The 16,377-nt window shown below is 36.8% G+C and overlaps 2 protein-coding genes across 2 annotated transcripts; both read left to right on the forward strand.

Annotated features, from left to right (window-relative positions):
- Window positions 1-3,765: 3,765 nt before the first annotated feature.
- LOC112031569 (uncharacterized) lies at window positions 3,766-5,874 on the forward strand. Its single transcript, XM_065775611.1, has 2 exons — window positions 3,766-3,982; window positions 5,164-5,874. Exons 1-2 carry the CDS (start codon window positions 3,871-3,873, stop codon window positions 5,646-5,648), a joined length of 597 nt encoding a protein of 198 aa, XP_065631683.1. The 5' UTR covers window positions 3,766-3,870; the 3' UTR covers window positions 5,649-5,874.
- An 8,029-nt stretch (window positions 5,875-13,903) lies between these two features.
- LOC111991031 (uncharacterized) lies at window positions 13,904-15,979 on the forward strand. Its single transcript, XM_024022801.1, has one exon. The coding sequence runs from the start codon at window positions 13,904-13,906 to the stop codon at window positions 15,977-15,979; it is 2,076 nt and encodes a 691-aa protein (XP_023878569.1).
- Window positions 15,980-16,377: the final 398 nt, after the last annotated feature.

Here is a 16,377-nt window from a genome sequence, read left to right on the forward strand (position 1 = left end):
AGTCTTGACTGCAAGAGCAGTTGAATCAACTGAAGGCCCTCCATTGAAGCCTAAAGCCCTCTATCTTTCCTCTTGTATTACCAAAGAGAAAGCCTTATCAATTGAGGGACTTGGTTCCATCATCAAGATTTGTGTTCGAACTTGTGAATAGATTTCATTCAAGCCATTAAGAAACTGCATCAAGGAGTCTTGATGATGAAATAGTGTGATCTTGTCATTCACACCATAAACACATTTACCACATAAACAGCATGGTAAAGGCCTGAGATTAAGCAATTGATCCCAAGAAGCTTGAAGATCAGTGAAGAAAGAAGTCACTGTTGCATCTCCTTGCATGATTGTTGAAATCCGCTTCTGGAGTTGTGAAATTCGTGGACCATTTGCTTGCAAAAAATGGTTCTTTAATGAATTCCAAACCTACATTGCAGTATTTCTATAAATCACACTTTCAGAGATGTGAGGAGAGACTGAATTCAATATCCATGAAGAAATCATGGAATTGTTCTTTGACCAAGCAATCTTTTCCAGAGGTGTAATGGCCATGGAAGCTGTTATAGTGCCATCCACAAACCGTAGCTTACTCTTTGCATCCAATGCCATACGCATGGCCCTAGCCCAATTAGGGTAATTGTCTTCTGTCAAAAGCTGCGTGACAAGAATTGCACCTGGTGACTCTCCATGGTGCAGAAAGAATGGACTCCTCGGATCCTCCATTAGAGAGAGCTCACGATGAGCAATGGATGGAGAAGATGAAGTTTGAGAAGTCTGATCTTGGCTAGCCATTAACAAAAACACAGTGCTTTGATACCATATAAGAGAAATAGAGAGCCAGAAAGTAGAGAAGATAAGCTAGAGAGAAAAGATTGATGAATTTCTGTAATTCTATTTCAATTGATCAAAACTAATTGTACAATATGTATTTATACTAGAATTAACACTAGAAACAAAATATCTTACTCTAACTAATTACTCTAACTAATTCCACATTATACGGATCCTACTCTAACAACCAATACAACTAATCCCAATATTACACGTGTCCCTTATACATCTCCTAATTAACTTAAAACTGAACTATAAATCGTATACAAGAACTCATTAATTCATGTCTGTCGTATAGCAAGCTAATCTTCCAACACTCTGTTCCATTCCTCTGCCTCTCTGCCTGAACCTGAACTAACTCTTCACTTCAATGCTTGCATCTGTCTTCTTCTTGCTTGCATCTGCCTTCTTCTTCTTGTTCTTATCTTTGCACTCATCCAAATTCTGACAAAAACAAAGTCAGATGTTTTGTGTTCTTTCATTTGGAAATGTGAAGCCATAAATAGCAATGCTTATATGAATATTGTGAGCTTAAATGAATATTGTGAGGGCCTAATTCTACTTTGGAGTTTAGAAATATAGCCATCCCTTAGTGATTGTGATTAGGAGTAATTTTGATGTCTTTCCTTCAAAAGTTTGAATTGGTATTCAAACTTCAAACAAATATTAGCATGATATAATTTATTTTAGATAACTTCTTGCACATACAACAAATCCTGAACGGTTTTTAGACCCCTTAACCCAACTAGATTAACCTGGTAAATTAGCCAAGTGATTAAATTAGTCAAATTATGCAAATCTAGGTTAACACAATTAAACAATCATATCAAGTATATAAAGCAGCGAAAAAATAAATAACACAATGATATGATGACCCAGGAAACCACACGGTAAAAACTGTGGGAGGATTTGACCTAGCTATCCTCAAGGTAAACTTGAATCCACTATCTTGAAAGAATCAAAGTTCATACAATAAGACTTACAAGCCCCCACGCTCGACTTCTTATTGCTACCCACCAGTAGAACTTACTAACACGACCACGTGCAAACTCCGAATTCACGAGCTCCTTCTTTCTTGGATTCTCCAGCAAGTACAAGCACCCACGCTTGTTTTTCTTTAAGCTTCAATGGCAGCAACTGAATTAATCATCAAGGTGTAGATAACATCTCCTTCTTGAAAACCCTAAGTTTTGTGTAAAGGAAAACTCCTCTAGATCTCACAAGAGATTTACACAAAACAGCAATATGAGTAACCTCTAAAACATGGCTAGGGTTTGCCTTATATACCTAGGGCAAAATCATAAAACCCTAAACGTTTTAGGAGTTAGGGCTAAGTTGAAATTCTGTAGAAAAAATGCATCTGACTTGATTTTCGATTGACGCTCGATCGATCAAACTAGGCCGAGAAGCGCTATTCAATCCTACATCAGCTTATTCCAACTTTACATAAATAATACAACTTTGAGCAAGTCTAAACAAGACTAAATAACCTGTTTTGATCATGGTTTGCCAACAATACAAATTAAAGTTCTAAATACATAAATTCCTAAATCTTTAGAACCTAAAAAATCCCAACAATTCTCACAAGTTCTAAAATTTATCATAAAAAAAATTTATGTCCAAATCCCAATACTTCTTAACAACCAAGCTCTAAAATTTATGATAAAAAATTAGTAGGGCACAATTTGTTTTTAATTTCCTCTAATACTTTATCTCTAATTGTGCCATAAAATTAAATAAATCAATAAAAAAAATTTCTAGTTATACTATCCATTTTTTCTTTTAAGAACCATCCAATTAAAAAACAATCGAAGAAACTCAAATTATATCATTTAAAAAAAAAAAAAAAATGAATGATTATAAGATTAAGAACCTTTATATATATATATATATATATATTAGAAACAACAACACACAAGAGAGATGAAAAGAGGTTCTAACTTAAAGGCCTTAATAAATAAGAATCACATTTCCATATAGATGGCCAACAATATAGTGATCATTCATGTATAACATGCAATAAAAATGCTTCATGCATATTATATATACATACATATATGTACACACACATAGTTAGCAAAAGTTTGGTTAGGTTATGGAGCATAATTTGAATGAAATCGACTTACTAAAAAAAAGGTATTAATTCAAATGACATTTTACTATTTTTCTTCTTTCTATGTGCAAGGTTGTTAAAATCAAAATCCTACATAAGATTGGTGGATGAGCTTTAGGGATTAGATCAAGAAACATAAGATCTAGATTTTTATTTTAAAAAAAATTTAAAAAGTAATGATTGTGTATGTCAAATAATCATTAGAATCATCCTTTATAATATTTTTATTATTGAACCAAATAAATATAAGTTTAATATAAATTTTTCATTGTCACCATGTATAAGTAAAATTATAAACAAACTTATATACATCTAAATCTTGAAAATTAAAATGATAAAATTAGAATTACCCTAAACCTTAAGGGTTTAGATTTTTTTTTTAAATATTATATTTATAAATCTTTGTGGCTTAGGAAAAAAAAAACACACACACACACACAAAATTCTCTTTTTAGTTCGTTGGGTCAGGAATTACATTATAAAAAAGAGCCCAACTCAAATTAAAACTTTAAAAGAGTAACTTATTACCCAGCCCAAATGAGCAAATCCGAAACTAAAACGCCGCCGACTCTCTATGTCGGTTCGTGTGTGAAATAAAACAGTTCGAAACCATACAGACTATACAGAGTAACAACAACAAACACATACTCAAATCACAGAGCGAAAGCATGGCGATAGACAAATTAAACAACGATCCGAACCCGAACCAGAACCCGAAGCCGAAGCAGAAATAGTTCCAGTGGTGCGAGCTAGTTGATGAGGACGATGGGAAGGACTTGGATTTTCTGTTGCCGCCTCGGCAAGTGATTGGGCCGGACGAGAGGGGAGTGAAGAAGGTGGTCGAGTACAAGTTCGACGACGAAGGCAACGAGGTGAAGAAAACGACGACGACCCGGGTCCAAAAGTTGGCGGAGACCCAGTTGAGCAAACGAGCCATGGAGCGCAGGGCCTGGCCCAAGTTCGGCGACGCGGTCCATGACGACGTTGGTGCTCGTCTCACCATGGTCTCCGCTGAGGACATCTTTCTTGAACGCCCTAGGCCTCATGGTTCGTCTTCTTTCTCTGTGTGTGTTTAATTTCTATGTGTGGGTTTGGTTTTGATTTCTTTAATATTTTGAGTCTATTTTTCAAGGGTGTTTTGGGTTCTAGAACTGTTGAACTAAACTAGGCTTAATGGTTGAATTATAAGTATTTTATATTAATAAAGTACGAACACAACTTCATTTAAAGTGCTTTACTCATATGATCATATCATATAATTGTTCAAAAATTACTTTATAAATTGCTTATGCCGTCATGTGATACTCATACCGTGTTTATGTCTGTTCTTCCTAGATTTTATAGAGCTTTTGCTTCCATAAATTAAACTAAATGTATAAGCTTTATAATTTTTCAATTTTTTAAAATTCTATCGAAATAGTTGTACTTACAAAAAGTGAGCTTTAAAAGGCTATAATTTGAAAACTGCTGAAACAAATAAACCCTTTACGCATTGACTTGTAATGTGGTTATGAAAATTTAGTATTGATGGTTATGCAAACCTAGGAAACCAGACTACTTACTCGCATTCTGTGGTTATTGGGTCTTTTACATGGATTGTACATTGTTGAGGCCTCACCGATTTCGGTTCCTGACTCATGGATTTCAGGATTTGATAAATTTTTTTCTTTCAATGTGCTCTCTCATTTTGTGTATGCCTCAGTTTGGTTCATCCAAGTGAACTGAAACTATTACCTGCTTTGCATCTTTCGTTTTGTCTTTATAATAGAATGTTACATTGTAGAATATGGAAGCTAATTTTCTGTTCTCATGAATCTGGTTAGTTTTTTTTTTTTGAAATGATGAATCTGGTTAGTTGGTAGTTGTCTATGTGAATTCTTAATTCCCGTCATAATAGGTTTCACACTGTTGCATTTACATGTGAATAAAAAAATCAAAAAAAAAAAAAAAAAAGATGCGGTGTGTGTGTGTGTCTGTCTGTGTATCATTGTAAGGCATAGGTATTTCCCAGCCCAATAATGTGGTATAGAAATTTTGATGAATAACTGCCATGACATCGTGGTATATTGGAAACAATTCATAGGCCTCTACTTACAGAAATCTCAAGCCTCCTTTGTGGCATACAAGATGTAAATTACTTGGAAAATGGGAATCTTATGTGCTTTCGGTTGATAATTTTCTTTTAGGGAAACTCTTACGTTTAAGTTTCAATGTGGACTTGCCAACAGGTAGCAAACCAGAAGAAACGAATGTAGCAGGAAACTTAGGTAACGCAGGTGGCGTTCTCATGGTATGCAGGATTTGTAATACGAAAGGTGTTCACTGGACAGCAAAGTGCCCTGACCGGTATCTTGCCCATCACACTGATGATCCTAGAGCCAACGAGGGAGCTTATGTGCCTCCAAGCATGAGACGAGGCGCAGAAAGACCCGGTGGATCAGATATGAGGCGCCGGAGTGATGAAAATTCAGTTCGGGTTACCAATTTATCAGAGGATACTAGAGAGCCTGACTTGCTTGAACTATTCCAAACATTTGGCCATGTTATTCGTGCGTATGTTGCTATTGATCAAAAGACTGGCATGAGCAGAGGCTTTGGTTTTGTCAATTTTGTAAACAGAGAAGATGCTGAGAGAGCTATCAACAAGCTCAATGGGTATGGTTATGATAACCTCATCCTTCGAGTTGAATGGGCTACACCCAGATCAAATTAGAATATTGTTTTTCTGAGGAAGTTAGCCTTCACAGAAATTTTGTAGAGTTTCTGTCAAATTTTTGCTAGTAGTGGTGGTTTTAGGTTTTTGTTTATCTGTCCTGGAGTCTCTCTGTTATATTTGGCCTCTTTTTTCTTTTTTTCTTTTTTGATTCAATGTTATATTAACTCTTAGGTTAATTTTTTGAGTTAAATTCATCATTTGGTAGCTTAATATAAATTCTTTCGTGGTAGGGTTTCTAAATTTTATCTACATTAATTGCATTGTAAATCATATATTTTGATCTTTACAATCCCTATATCTCGGGTAGCTTTGAGATATTGGTAGGGTTCCACTTGAGTCGAAAATTTGCGTACAAGGGATGGTAATATTTGACATGACTTGTGAACATGACACGATTTTTTGCAGGTTAGTATTTAATATAAATGAGTAGTGTAAAAAATGGGTTGACACGTTTTAACATGATTAATAAATTGGTCAAATCCTGTTGATCTTCTTAATCCACAATCAACCAAAATAAAAAAAAAGACTCAATCAATATCAATAGATATATGTGTGTGTATATATATATATAAGTAGAGATCTCATGTGGGAATGCATGAAATCCTACCATGTAGCGCTCTAAGCTTCTATTTAGTTTTTTAAACCTTTTTCATTAATTTTTTAAAATATTATGCAATAACTTATAGTAACTTATTATTACTATTAGTTATTGACATGGGTTGAGATTGACAATTAGACCAAACAAATGTAATTCTCTAAAAACAAATAACTACCTTCTCAAAATAGACAAAAAGCCTAAACCAAGCCATTATGATTTATGACCTAAATCAGAATTCTCCACCCACGTGTAGCTCAAAACATACAAGGTTTGACCCACTCCCACACTTGTGTACATCAAAGGTTAAACCTCTGTGTCTGTTGTTTATCCTCAAAAAATGTTAAAGTTTTGTGCAGCTAAATTTTATATTATTAAGTCAATTATAAATATTTAACACAGTAATTAGTATTTAGAGAGTAGACTGTGGAATATTTAATCTTTATCTTCTTCTTTTTTTTTTTTTGAATCAAGTATCAGGTAATATTTTTTTTTACTTTATTTTTTTCTTTTGTAAATTTTTATTATTAAGTGGATTATAAATATTTAAGAAGTAATATATATTAGAGAGTGGAGTGTGGAAGTGATTTTTTTTTTTCTTTTTCTATGGTACTTTACTTTCAAGAAATAAAGTCTGAGAAATTGTTTTTTTCTTTTTAAATTTTATATTTTAACTAGATTTAAATATTTAATATAGTTATTGTATTTGAGTATGACTATGGAATGATTTACTTTATTAGTTCCCTTTGTTCGGAGGTGACACCCTTCATCAAACTCACCCCAGGAAACACCATGAAGAGATAAAGACCACTGAGCAGTCACCTCCACATTAATGAGGTGTTTCCACCTAATATCTGTCACATTAAATATTGAATTGACTGGCTTGAACAGTAAAATTACACTAAAGCAACTTATTATACATCTAAATCTTGAAAATTAAAATGATAAAATTAGAATTACCCTAAACTTAAGGGTTTAGATTTTTTTTTAAATATTATATTTATAAATCTTTGTGGCTTAGGAAAAAAAAACACACACACACAAATTCTCTTTTTAGTTCGTTGGGTCAGGAATTACATTATAAAAAGAGCCCAACTCAAATTAAAACTTTAAAAGAGTAACTTATTACCCAGCCCAAATGAGCAAATCCGAAACTAAAACGCCGCCGACTCTCTATGTCGGTTCGTGTGTGAAATAAAACAGTTCGAAACCATACAGACTATACAGAGTAACAACAACAAACACATACTCAAATCACAGAGCGAAAGCATGGCGATAGACAAATTAAACAACGATCCGAACCCGAACCAGAACCCGAAGCCGAAGCAGAAATAGTTCCAGTGGTGCGAGCTAGTTGATGAGGACGATGGGAAGGACTTGGATTTTCTGTTGCCGCCTCGGCAAGTGATTGGGCCGGACGAGAGGGGAGTGAAGAAGGTGGTCGAGTACAAGTTCGACGACGAAGGCAACGAGGTGAAGAAAACGACGACGACCCGGGTCCAAAAGTTGGCGGAGACCCAGTTGAGCAAACGAGCCATGGAGCGCAGGGCCTGGCCCAAGTTCGGCGACGCGGTCCATGACGACGTTGGTGCTCGTCTCACCATGGTCTCCGCTGAGGACATCTTTCTTGAACGCCCTAGGCCTCATGGTTCGTCTTCTTTCTCTGTGTGTGTTTAATTTCTATGTGTGGGTTTGGTTTTGATTTCTTTAATATTTTGAGTCTATTTTTCAAGGGTGTTTTGGGTTCTAGAACTGTTGAACTAAACTAGGCTTAATGGTTGAATTATAAGTATTTTATATAATAAAGTACGAACACAACTTCATTTAAAGTGCTTTACTCATATGATCATATCATATAATTGTTCAAAAATTACTTTACTGTATGGTACTTTATTTTCAAGAAATCAAGTATTAGGTAAAATTCTTTTTCACTTTTTTTTCTTTTATTTTTTTAATTTTATATTATTTAGTGGATTATAAATATTTAAGATAGTAATTAGTATTTAGGGTTTAAACCGTGGAGTGATTTGTCTTTATCTTTATCTTTTCTTTTTCTTTTTCTTTTTGTATGGTACTTTACTTTCAAGAAATCAAGTATAAGGTAAATGATTTTTTTTCAGTTTTTTTTTCTTTTGTAAATTTTATATTATTAAGTAGATTATAAATATTTAAGAAAGTAACTATTTTCTTTAGTGTGGACCATGAAGTGATTTATCATCTTCTTTTTCTTTTTCTTTTTGTATGGTACTTTATTTTCAAGAAATCAAGTACTTGGAAATTTTTTTTCACTTTTTTTTCTTTTGTAAATTTTATATTATTAATTGGATTATAAATATTTAAGATAGTAATTAATATTTGGAGTATAGACCATGGAGTGATTTATCTTTATCTTTCTCTTCTTCTTTTTTTCCTTTTTGTATGGTACTTTACTTTCAAGAAATCAAGTATAGGGTAAATTTTTTTTTTTCACTTTTTTTTTGGTAAATTTTATATTATTAAGTAGATTATAATTATTTAAGATAGTAATTAGTATTTAAAGTATGAACTGTGGAGTGATTAATCTTTTTTTTTATCTTTTTTTTTTTGTATGGTACTTTACTTTCAAGAAATAAAGTACTGGGTAAATTTTTTTTTCTTTTGTAAATTTTATATTATTAAGTGGATAATAAATATTTAAGATAGTTATTAGTATTTAGAGTTTGGACTGCGAAGTGACTTTTCTTTATCTTTTCTTTTTTCTTTTTCTTTTTGTATAGTACTTTATTTTCAAGAAATCAAGTACTAGGTAATTTTTTTTTCTTTGTAATTTGTATATTATTTAGTGGATTATAAATATTTAAGATAGTAATTAAAATTTAGAGCGTGGACTGTGGAGTGATTTATCTTTATCTTTCGTTTTCTTTTTCTTTTTCTTTTTGTATGATACTTTACTTTGAAGAAATCAAGTACTATGTATTTTTTTTCACTCTTTTTTTTGGTTGTAAATTTTATATTATTAAGTGGATTATAAATATTTAAGACAACAATTATTCTTTAGAGTGTGGATCGACTGTGGAGTGATTTATCTTTATCTTTTTTTTTTTTCCTTTTTCTTTTTGTATGGTACTTTACTTTCAAGAATTCAAGTATTGGGTAAATCCTATAAAAAAAAAATGTACCGGCTATTTTTTTTTTTCACAATAAATGGTTATTAGCATCAAGTCATAACAAATATGTTGTTGTCAAGAAGCTAGACAATATGGTGAGGGAAGTTGAGAGGGAATTTAAAACCGAAGTGATTGTGATTGGCCAAAAACTAGTCAATCTCAAAAATAACAAAAAAAGGGTAAGAAATAACAAAAATTGGTTTGAAAAAAACAATTAAGGTGTTGAAAAAAAAAAAAAAAAACTTGTTTAGTGTTTGAACGAAAGCAACAACACCAATACCGCAAAGGCAAGGACATCGTTTTATATATCCTCCTCGAGTGTTCTGAGCAGGGACTGTAGAGATCAGAGGCATTGTCATAAAGAATAGACCATGGATCACAAAGAATAATGTCTTGGCTGAGGATCTCACTGGAGGAGAATGTGAGAGTTGGGGAAGGGAATAAGAAAGAAGAGAAGAAAAAAAAAATGAAAGAGAGAAAAGAGAAAGTTGAGGAAGAAGGGTGGGTACTAGTGCATTTCTAAAGTGACAATGTGATGTATTTATAGAAGAGAAAGAGTAAGTAAAAAAAAAGAAAGAAAATTTTGGGCTAAACCTCACAAATGTTTTTTATAAGTTATTGCTATGACCAAATTTTTTTTTGGTTTTTATGGCCAACCACTAGCATTTTTCTAAATAAATTAAATGATTAACATATATTAAGCATGAGTAATGCTATAAACACAAAATTTTTACACAAAGTTGATGTGACAAATTTTTATTAATTCTCATTTGAGCTCATTACTTATATCTTCTTTTTCTTTTTCTTTTTTTACTTACTAATAATCACTCACAATATCAACTATTTGTTATTTAAAAAAAAAGTTTGTAGCTCTAGCATTTTCGATTAAACATTGATGCCAATTGCCTCAACAAATCTATCGAATTCATCAAAGCCTTGAGAAGTGAGGAAGAATCTTTAGCCTTCTAAACATTTGCTCACTTTTGTAAAGTCCTTACAGATAGATACCTTTAGCGATGTTATTTTCTCACATATCATCGATTAGAAAATTCTATAACTTATAATCTAACTAAACATACAAGACATATTAATAATTTAATGGTGTGAGTAAAAGATCTTCCTCCACATGTTTATGGTGTTAAATCTAACTAAACTTGCGTTACTTTTTTACTTACCAATATTTTTATACACTATTAGTATGACAACTTCTTTTCTTTTTTTTAACTTTTTTTAAATTACAAATATACTTTAACTCACTTTCAACAAAATTTCGAATAAGTCTGTTCACAATCGAATCTGCTGCTCATTGAGGTTTCTTCTTCACAGTATTGTCAGTGTGGTAGCTTTGTTTTGTACAAAGACTGTCTATATATTTCGGGTATTATTTCATTGAAACTTGCTGCATCTACGTCATCCCTTTCACGTTTTTGCAAAGCATCTTGAATTCTGAACTACTTTCTTTTCAATCTCAGCTCTCCTCCTCCCAGTCTGCACAACTTGCAAAGTTGTCTTTGTTATAATTCCTTGGCTGTAACACAACTGCTCTTATTTTACCTACAAATAATTTATGTACTCAACTAATCTCTCAAGCTGAAGTTAATGTTGTCCGGCTGATATTTATGAATACAACTTTTTTATTTTTGTTCCCTAAGCCTTCACTTTAAGTACAAATAGTAATTATAGTTTCTAGCTATTGTCACTGCCATGTTATTGAATACCACTATGGTGGCAACATCATATTGATGATGGTGAGTGTGGCAGTAGAGATGGGGGCTGATGGGCCCATAATTTAATAAAATCGTCCACTGTCTGTGGACGATTAATAAGGACGAGATCATTATCATCACGGTACTGAGAATGCCACCTGACCAACCCAGCTAAGGACCAACGTTACGAGTAGCAGCATTTAACACCAATTCCGTTGAAGGAACACCGGTTAACCTGACATCTGTCTCAGGCGTTACGAACCTAAGCAATAATGCCCTCATAATGACCCAGTCAATGGCTAGAAGGGCTCCAAAAGGGCTCTATATATATCCTCAGGCAATATCCAAGGGGGGTAAGAAAAATCAGTCTATTCATTCTTCATTTCAGTTTTACTTGCTTTCCTCTGCTTGTTGTGCTCATCTAACTTAATCATCGGAGGAATTGTGGGCAACACCCCCACTGGTGACTCTTTCTTTGTGTTACACCCAGGGCTAAAACCAGTAGAGGACGAGTTCATTCTGGACGAACATCTTGACTGACGATCTCAGCATCATTAGTTTGGCGCCGTCTGTGGGGAACTTTGATCTTTGGATGATCGGATCAGGAGTAATCTTTGGACGATCGGTTCAGGGACATTGTTCTATTGTAACAAGATGGAGTCCAGCTCTAATCCAGATCCGGCTGCATTGGCCCAGAAAATCCAGGCACTTGCAGCCACAGTGGAGGAACTCACCAAGCAAAATCAAGAAATGAGACAACGGTTGCAACAGAGGGATAGCCACACGGAAGTTAACAGGGATGAGGACGAAGACAGTCATAGGAGACGCGTTAGCACTCTTGACGAACCAAACTCAAGTTTCCTTAGAGAAATGAGGAAAGAGATGGATGAGTTACGAAATGCCATTAAGGGAAAGACGGACCTAGGAGTAGACAGGATCGTCAGGCAATCTGACTCACCCTTCACTGCCGCTGTCCAAGAATGCTCAGTACCCTCCAAGTTCCGTCTGCCCCAGCTCGAACCCTTTGACGGGCTGAAGGATCCGTTGGATCATCTCAATACCTTCAAGACAACTTTGGGACTTCAACAACCCCCTGATGAAATACTATGCCGGTCATTCCCCACAACCCTTAAAGGGGCAGCCCGAGAATGGTTCGCCAAACTGCCTACTTCGACCATTGACAACTTCGAGCAACTGAGCAACTCTTTTATTCGTCACTTTGTGGGTGGACAACGACCAAAAAGGACAGCTGATCACTTGCTCACAATCAAGCAAGGGGAAAAAGAGACTTTAAGGTCCTATGTAACGCGCTTTACACGAGGAATGCTAGAAGTGGACGAATCTGAGGACAAGGTGCAGCTCACAACCTTCAAAGCTGGGTTGAAGTCCAGAGACTTCATGGCTTCCCTAGCAAAAAACCCTCCCAAATCTATGGCAGAAGCGCTACTAAAAGTACAGAAGTACATGAACGCCGAGGATGCGTTAGCAGCCATAGACGGGATAGAAAAAACAAGAGAGAAGAATAAAGAGAAAGAAGACGACAAGAGGGGGCAAAAAAGAGACCGGACGGACCGACGTAATGACGACGGGAATAGGCGAAGGGACGATAAAAACTCTCGACAGATGAAGTTCACACCGTTGATAATGCCAGTTGATTTGTGTGCAACATTATACCACCCAATAACTTTTTATCAGTTTTTTTTTTTTTTTTTTTAAGTTATCATATGCATTATCATTCATATTTTCACTAAACAAAAAAGAGGGGGACAAAAAAACAACATTGACATTAGATAATGATAATTGAAGGTACATAGTGCTTTATCATACCATAATTACTGGACATTATAGGTGAGGGGGGACTCAAAAAAACACATGAAGAGGGAGCACTCATGTGGTGTGTAGCAGCCACACCTTATTTACTAGAAAATAGGGAAAAAAAATACCTAATATTTGTTTTCTTGTCTAGAATTACAATATGAATAGTAAAACGCTTTGTACACATAGGCCATGAAACGAGTGCAAACTCGTATACACTCATTCAAACTAGAACCTCTTAATTTTTGCTTCGTTATTTGGTCAAGACATGATGCCATTATAAGTGTAAGATAATTCTTCCAATCTCCGACCTCACCTTTCCCGGAAGAAAGAATTATTTTGAATTACGACAGGAGGAAGACAAAGCCTTCCATTTTTATTCACCTCCAAATTGCTCAAACTCTCAAACTAGCTATGATGGGCCCATAATTTAATAAAATCGTCCACTGTCTGTGGACGATTAATAAGGACGAGATCATTATCATCACGGTACTGAGAATGCCACCTGACCAACCCAGCTAAGGACGAACGTTACGAGTAGCAGCATTTAACACCAATTCTGTTGAAGGAACGCTGGTTAACCTGACATCTGGCTCAGGCGTTACGAACCTAAGCAATAATGCCCTCATAATGACCCAGCCAACGGCTAGAAGGGCTCTATATATATCCTCAGGCAATATCCAAGGGGGGTAAGAAAAATCAGTCTATTCACTCTTCATTTTAGTTTTACTTGCTTTCCTCTGCTTGTTGTGCTCATCTAACTTAATCATCGGAGGCGTTGTGGGCAACACCCCCACCGGTGACTCTTTCTTTGTGTTGCACCCCAGGGCTGAAACCAGTAGAGGACGAGTTCATTCTGGACGAACATCTTGACTGACGATCTCAGCATCATCAGTTTGGCGCCGTCTGTGGGAACTCTGATCTTTGGACGATCGGATCAGGAGTAATCTTTGGACGATCGGTTCAGGGACACTGTTCTATTGTAACAAGATGGAGTCCAGCTCTAATCTAGATCCGGCTGCATTGGCCCAGCAAATCCAGGCACTTGCACCCACAGTGGAGGAACTCACCAAGCAAAATCAAGAAATGAGACAGCGGTTGCAACAGAGGGATAGCCACACGGAAGTTAACAGGGATGAGGACGAAGACAGTCATAGGAGACGCGCCAGCACTCCTGACGAACCAAACTCAAGTTTCCTTAGAGAAATGAGAAAAGAGATGGATGAGTTACGAAATGCCATTAAGGGAAAGATGGACCTAGGAGTAGACAGGATCGTCAGGCAATCTGACTCACCCTTCACTGCCGCTGTCCAAGAATGCCCAGTACCCTCCAAGTTCCGTCTGCCCCAGCTCGAACCCTTTGATGGGCTGAAGGATCCGTTGGATCATCTCAATACCTTCAAGACAACTTTGGGACTTCAACAACCCCCTGATGAAATACTATGCCGGTCATTCCCCACAACCCTTAAAGGGGCAGCCCGAGAATGGTTCGCCAAACTGCCTACTTCGACCATTGACAACTTCGAGCAACTGAGCAACTCTTTTATTAGTCACTTTGTGGGTGGACAACGACCAAAAAGGACAGCTGATCACTTGCTCACAATCAAGCAAGGGGAAAAAGAGACTTTAAGGTCCTATGTAACGCGCTTTACACGAGGAATGCTAGAAGTGGACGAATCTGACGACAAGGTGCAGCTCACAACCTTCAAGGCCGGGTTGAAGTCCAGAGACTTCGTGGCTTCCCTAGCAAAAAACCCTCCCAAATCTATGGCAGAAGCGCTACTAAAAGCACAGAAGTACATGAACGCCGAGGATGCGTTAGCAGCCATAGACAGGACAGAAAAAACAAGAGAGAAGAAGAAAGAGAAAGAAGACAACAAGAGGGGGCAAAAAAGAGACCAGACGGACCGACGTAATGACGACGGGAATAGGCGAAGGGACGATAAAAACTCTAAACAGATGAAGTTCACACCGTTGATAATGCCAGTTGATCAGATTCTGGCTGAAATAAGGGACGAGCAGAGCCTTAGGTGGCCGAGGCCACTCCAATCACCCCCTAATGTACGAGACAAGAGAAAATATTGCCGTTTTCATAAAGATCACAGGCACTACACGGAAGATTGCCGAGATCTGAAAGAGCAGATAGAAGAGCTTATCCAAAAGGGGAAACTCCAAAAATATGTGAGAAGGGGGGAAGCCAGTAGATATGGCAAGAAAGAGCAACAAGGGGATTTCCGGAGAAGCGAAGGTCAACCACCCCATCCACAGAATGCAAGGGGTGAAATAAAGACGATTGCTGGGGAACCGTCCATAGGAGGGTCGTCCAGGTCCCTCAGAAAATCGTACCAGAAGCAGGTAAACAGCGTTCACAGCTCACCACCCTTTAAGCAAAGACGAACGGATCAAGATATGTATTTCTCGGAGGAAGATGCCAGGGGAATCAAGCAGCCTCATGACGACCCACTGGTAATCATGATTATGATCGAAGGATTCAACACGAGGAGGGTTTTGGTAGACAATGGGAGTTCTGCGGATATTATTTACCTATCTGCCTTTCAGCAACTGAAGGTAGATCCAAACAGACTCCGACCATTCGAATCACCCCTCGTCAGCTTCAGCGGGGATAAAGTCTATCCCTGGGGCATTGTGACGCTGACTGTAACCGCCGGATCATATCCCTTCCAGGTAACAAACATGCACAATTTTTTGGTCGTGGATTCCCCTTCGTCCTACAATGTAATCATTGGACGACCTACGCTTAATCTGTGGAAAGCTGCTACGTCCACATACTGCCTGAAGGTAAAGTTTCCTACAGAACAGGGAGTTGGAGAAATAAAGGGGGATCAAGTCCTGGCGAGGGAATGCTATCAGGCGGTCCTGGCGTCCAGAGAAAACCATACGTGGGTGATCGAAGATAAGTCCGCTGAAATCAAAGAGAAGTTAGAAACGGTGGAATTGGTTGAAGAGGATCCATCAAAGACGACTCAAGTAGGGACGAACCTAAGCCCAAAAACGAAGGAATTAATCGTTCACTTCTTGAAGAACAACCTCGATGTATTCGCATAGAGCCATGAAGATATGTCGGGAATTCCTGCAGATATCATCGAGCACCGCCTGAACATAGACCCAAAGAAGAAGCCCGTCCAGCAGAAGCAGAGGGTTTTTGCTCCCGAAAGAAACAAGGCGGTGACAGACGAAGTGAACAAGTTACTCGCTACCAACTTCGTCCGAGAAGTTTATTATCCGGAATGGTTGGCCAACGTCGTCATGGTCAAGAAGGCCAACGGAAAATGGAGGATGTGCGTTGATTTCACCGATCTAAACCAAGCCTGTCCAAAGGACAGCTTCCCCTTGCCTAGAATAGATCAGTTAGTTGACTCTACTGCCGGGCACAAGCTCTTGACGTTCATGGACGCATTTTCGGGATACAACCAGATACAGATGGCCAAGGAAGATCAAGAAAA

Source organism: Quercus suber, unplaced genomic scaffold (genome assembly GCF_002906115.3).
Source record: "Quercus suber isolate HL8 unplaced genomic scaffold, Cork oak 2.0 scaffold_1, whole genome shotgun sequence".
Taxonomy (NCBI): Eukaryota; Viridiplantae; Streptophyta; class Magnoliopsida; order Fagales; family Fagaceae; genus Quercus; species Quercus suber.